Source organism: Cariama cristata, unplaced genomic scaffold, assembly GCF_000690535.1.
Source record: "Cariama cristata isolate BGI_N322 unplaced genomic scaffold, ASM69053v1 scaffold1701, whole genome shotgun sequence".
NCBI classification, from domain to species: Eukaryota; Metazoa; Chordata; class Aves; order Cariamiformes; family Cariamidae; genus Cariama; species Cariama cristata.
Window position 1 is genome coordinate 20,530 of NW_009600785.1, and position 4,909 is coordinate 25,438.

At 43.9% G+C, this 4,909-nt stretch overlaps 1 protein-coding gene across 1 annotated transcript in view; it reads right to left on the reverse strand.

Annotated features, from left to right (window-relative positions):
* The window catches only part of DNAH10 (dynein, axonemal, heavy chain 10), a gene marked incomplete at its 5' end in the record, with an annotated part of 56,938 nt that overhangs the window by 1,624 nt on the left and 50,405 nt on the right, over positions 1-4,909 (reverse strand). The window contains 7 exons of the mRNA XM_009710139.1: positions 144-324; positions 599-766; positions 865-1,076; positions 1,551-1,682; positions 2,161-2,332; positions 3,084-3,179; positions 3,565-3,774. Coding sequence (XP_009708441.1) covers positions 144-324; positions 599-766; positions 865-1,076; positions 1,551-1,682; positions 2,161-2,332; positions 3,084-3,179; positions 3,565-3,774 — 1,171 coding nt within the window. The remainder of the gene's footprint in view (positions 1-143; positions 325-598; positions 767-864; positions 1,077-1,550; positions 1,683-2,160; positions 2,333-3,083; positions 3,180-3,564; positions 3,775-4,909) is intronic.

Here is a 4,909-nt window from a genome sequence, read left to right on the forward strand (position 1 = left end):
TGGACTGTGAAATGCTAAACCAAGGCTGTTGTCTGCGGAGGTATCCTCTAAGTAATCGACTCAGTATGCCAAGCAATTGCTCTCTCACCAATTAAATCTACTTTTTATTATTATTTTTGCCAAATACTCATAGAAACACCTACCGTGAGTAGGCCGTTCAGTGATGTCTTCTGCAGTCCTGTACTTGGTTACCTCTGTGTAGAGGGTGGTGTGATCCAGGGGCCACTTGTTTTTCCTGCAGGTGGCTTGAACAAGAGCCGTCAGGTAAGACTCTGGAACGTGCAGGCCTGACAGCCACATCACCTTTGGCTCGCACTCCTTAACCTGCAATCACACAGGACAAACTGCAGCACCTGCTTCTTCCACCACACCTGGCACTCAGCCCAGAGGCCAGTGCTTTTAAAGACTAGCCAGTGGCCACTCAGTCTTGCACTCGTGGTCATGCAAGGATTCATTACCCTTCTAGGGGGTGATGGGCTAATGCCCATTCAAGTCACTTATCTAAAGCAGAGTGTGTGTTCACTGGCCTCGGCACCAATTTGCACAGCGTATCACACAGATTAACAAAACAAAGCGCTTTCTGGAGGTGCTTGCTTACCCAGCTGGTGTACTGGTTATACCGAGCTCTAAAGAAAATAATCCAATTCCCAAGTGTTTTGAGCGTGTCGGGGGCTAGCTGCCGCCAGATGCCAGGAATCTGTCCATTAAAGAGAGCCCGAGCCACATCATCCAGTTCACTGCTCATTCCAACTTCCCCCGCCAAGGCCTGCAAAGACGGTGAGAGTCTGAGTGTCAGCCTGGGGCAGGTAAAGCCCGACTGAGGTCACCTAGTTGCTGTGAGCTGCAGTAGCTGTTCTTACTTACACGTTGCAGTTCAGCCAGTGACTTTGCCATTCGAACGATCAGCTTATTAAAACGTGCCAGTTCCTGCAACAGCACCACAGTCGTTGGGGCGATGTCTGGTCCAAAACCTTTCCGTATCTGGTCAACATCGAACACTTGTGGTATTTTGTTTTCTATGTCCTTAGCAACATTTGCAATATATTCATCTCGACTAATTCCCATACTGGTTTCACCTGAAACCAAAACGGTTTAGTGAGACTACATCTGCAGGGGTTACCCCTTCTATTATTAATTCCCAGAACTTTGAGAGCTGACTCACCTTCTGGCACCAGCATCTCCCACCCTCCACAGCACTGACATTTGCAGAAGACGACTCCCTGCGTGCCTCAAACTGTGCCTCTGGGCACGTGTTGACGACGCCCACGCTGGCCGGGCTAAGTAGTTCAGCTTCGTTGCTCGCCTCCCCGTCCCCGCAGTGTCGCTGCTCCCCAAGGCCACAACACAATCCCACCGTGCCCCACTGGGATCACGCACCTCCCCACACGGGCTGTGGGCAGCGCAGCGCGACGGGCTACAGTGTTCCTGCCAGGACCCAGGCACCCTTGGGTGGGCTGTGGCACGGCCAGTATCACAATCCCCATGGCAAGACACTCACCACCTCATTATTTCTTATTTACAAAACCAGTCCAACGTAAGGGAGAGCATACCTGTCTGAGGCTGCAGCTCAAGAAGATGAGACCAGATATCATGAACTGCTTCTGTGTAGTACCCAATCTCAGCGTTTGCATGAAGACCAAGTACCTCTGGAGGATTTGCAAGTGGCAGAGATTCTATCGCCCCTGCAATGCAAAAACACACTTCCTAAAGATGCCATACATTAAACCACAGCTACCAGGCAAAAAAGCATAGTGCAGCGATCTTTGTTACTGCTCTGCTTGAAAAAAAAATCAAATGCTATAGCTGGGGTTGAAACACTGCAAGGATCAAATAAACATTTTAAATATGAAATACCCACCCACCCATCCCCATGGAAATGTCTCACTTTTAATAATAACAAAATTAACATGCTGTTTACCTGGGGATTTTTCTTTTTAAAGAAATGAGGAGCTCGCTGGTAAGCTCACATTACAAAGGGCTGCTCATGTAAAGCACGAACAGTATCACCAGTGCATTACAACATCGCAATATGTACACATGCAATGCCTGAAGTTCCTTTCAACTTCTCACAGCCAGCAATGGACGTATAGAGAGAACGTATACTGTAAGTGGACTTTTTTCTTTAATGCTAACATATGTGGCAGGAAAAGCATTTCTTACCGACAAAGTCATCTTTTACAGTCCCTTGTGGAATTTTATAATCAACCTTGTCGTTTTTATAAAAATGAAACACTTGGAATGTGTCAAATAGGAAATCACCCAGGTACTCATCCATATAGACGGTCAGAATGCGACGATCAAAGCTATCAATTGCGCGTCCACCGTACATGACCTAGAAATTAATTACATCAATATTATAGCACTGGCTTTTGGAGCAGCAAATACAGTTTAAAAAGTCACTGAAAGGTCCAAAGCACTCTTTGCTTTTGCAGTGACTGCATGGTGTAACACTGTCTCCCTTGTGGGATACCAAGTACATCTTCTCCAGCCCCCTCCCAAGAGCGGAACAAGCAGGAAGTATTTGGACTTGGTCTGGAGATGGCTGCTCTGGGCACTCCTAATAACCAGCCTTGGTGAGTGATGTGCAGCGGTACCTTCCTTAGGTACCAGCTCACGCTCAGCGGTGATTAAGTGCTGCAAAATAACAGCTTTCTGCAGAATTTCATGTCACAGCAGCTACACTGAACTGGACAGCCACTACCCAGCACGTATCACGTACAGCACTGCAAGAGCTTTAGAAATACTTGTCTGTACAGCTCTCGCATCAGTAATACTCCATGGTACTAATAATACTGTAAAGTTGTGCTGCTCAGTACCTTTCATCAGAGGATCCCAAGGGCGCTCTCACTCAAAATTAATTAAGCACCATAACTCCCCTGTTGTGCAGCTACACACAATGGCCCTATTTCACTGAGCCAAGGAGATTAAGTGACTTGCTCAGGGCTACACAGGAGTTTCAGGACTGCCCAGGAGAGATTCTCAAGCCAGCGTGACTTGATGATACAGCCCATGCAGAAAGGAAGCTTCATTTATCTGGATTCTTTGACCATCAGGTGTTCCTTAGCAACACTGTAGACACTCACCTCACCAATAAGATATTTGAGACTGCTCCAGGGGATTTTATCATCGTTTTGTTGGAAAGCTTTTGTCAAGTATGTGTTAAGAATTTCCATGCAGACCTAATAAAGTTGTTGGAACATGTGAGGTAAGAAGATGCATAAATCAGCTATACATATCCATAGATTTTATTTAACATAGTTCTTGTTTGAAAACGTTAACAATTATTTCTTTCTCAGACAACTAAAAAGTTAAGTATAAATCCTCTTAAGAAAAGAAACCCACGAGAGAGGCAATATAAACATGAAGGATGGGGAATCTGATTAATTCTTAGTGGCGAAAACTGACGTTATAGAAGATCAGGAGTCTACATGACTCCACAGCAGCAGGAAAAAAAATGAAGCAAGATCTTGTTGTGAGAAAGGATTAAAGCTGGATAGATTATATGTTTTCAGAAGTAATCTGAGCAATTCAAGAATATAAGAGCCGTTGTAATTATTTTCTTACCTGGAAATCAGATTCATTAAAATCATATGGTACATTCCAGCCAGCCTTCCCAAACTTCCTTCTCTCCTGAACCACAGCATGGAAAAATGCCAAGACGTAGACTAAGGATTTAAAGGCAGGATGTGGGCACTGCTCTAAAGCTTCTTGGGGAATTTTGAAGTAGGTGGCTCTCATATTCAGTTTCAGGCCATTAGGTGGTTCTGTCACAACCTACCAAAATAATTAGGGAAGCCATCGATTACTGGATAGCCCCAGGAAAATAAGCTGTAAATGTATCACACTCTCTAAGTAAGCTATACAACGCAAGCTTGAAAATTTTGAGAAAATTTTCCAAATTCATATCGATATGGAACTTTTTCTTAAGTAAAGACAGGAAACAGACCTTTTAAGTTTATCAAGGTAAACACGCATATGTAAAGAGAAACTTGTTTTAGAAATAGTCATGTTATTGGAAAGACATTAATATTTGTCATACTCGAAGATCTAATTTACTGCAATATCAGTACTTTACACATTTTGGCGTGTCATACATATCACCACAGTAAGAAACACGCACATGTAAAGAGAAACTTGATATTGTTTTAGAAATAGTCATGTTATTGGAAAGACATTAATATTTGTCATACTCGAAGATCTAATTTACTGCAATATCAGTACTTTACACATTTTGGCGTGTCATACATATCACCACAGTAAGATGGCTTAACAGTCTCTAATATGGCTTTACTGATGATCAAGCTGAGGCAGAGCCAGCTTCCTGGCAGCTTTTTCAAAGTGCTATAAAACCTTCGTTCTCACTGCTCATGGTTAGACCTACAAAGTGCGTATTTGCAGTCTTAAAGATACGTTCATGCTCACTTCTCCCCACTGCAGCACTAAGCCCTGCTGGAGCTGAATACTCCAGAGCTGTCATTGATACACTAGAGCACACATTGGGTGGATCTGTCATGCCATGGCTTTCAAATCTGTGAAATAAAATAATGATGTTTACAGGACTGGTTCACCACAACAGAAGTAAAGCAGTCATAGAAAAGAACATTAGGACAGCATCATGGCTTGTGCCTTCAAAATAATCGGCTCAGCTTGCTTGTGAGAAATGCTGCAGCCTGAAGTAGCAGCTGAAAACCATTATCCTATTACAGCGTCTGCTCCACTGGCACTATTGCCAGGCTAGACACAGACCTCGGTTCTGCACTGCAGCATCAGGACTGACAGGGCTATTTCTGTCTCTCCGGATATTCCTCACTTGTGGCAGCATTTGAATCCAAAGATCATTTGCCACATTTCAAGGTTTACACACAAACCTCTACTCTGAAATAACGGCTTCGGAAAAAAAACTGCTGAA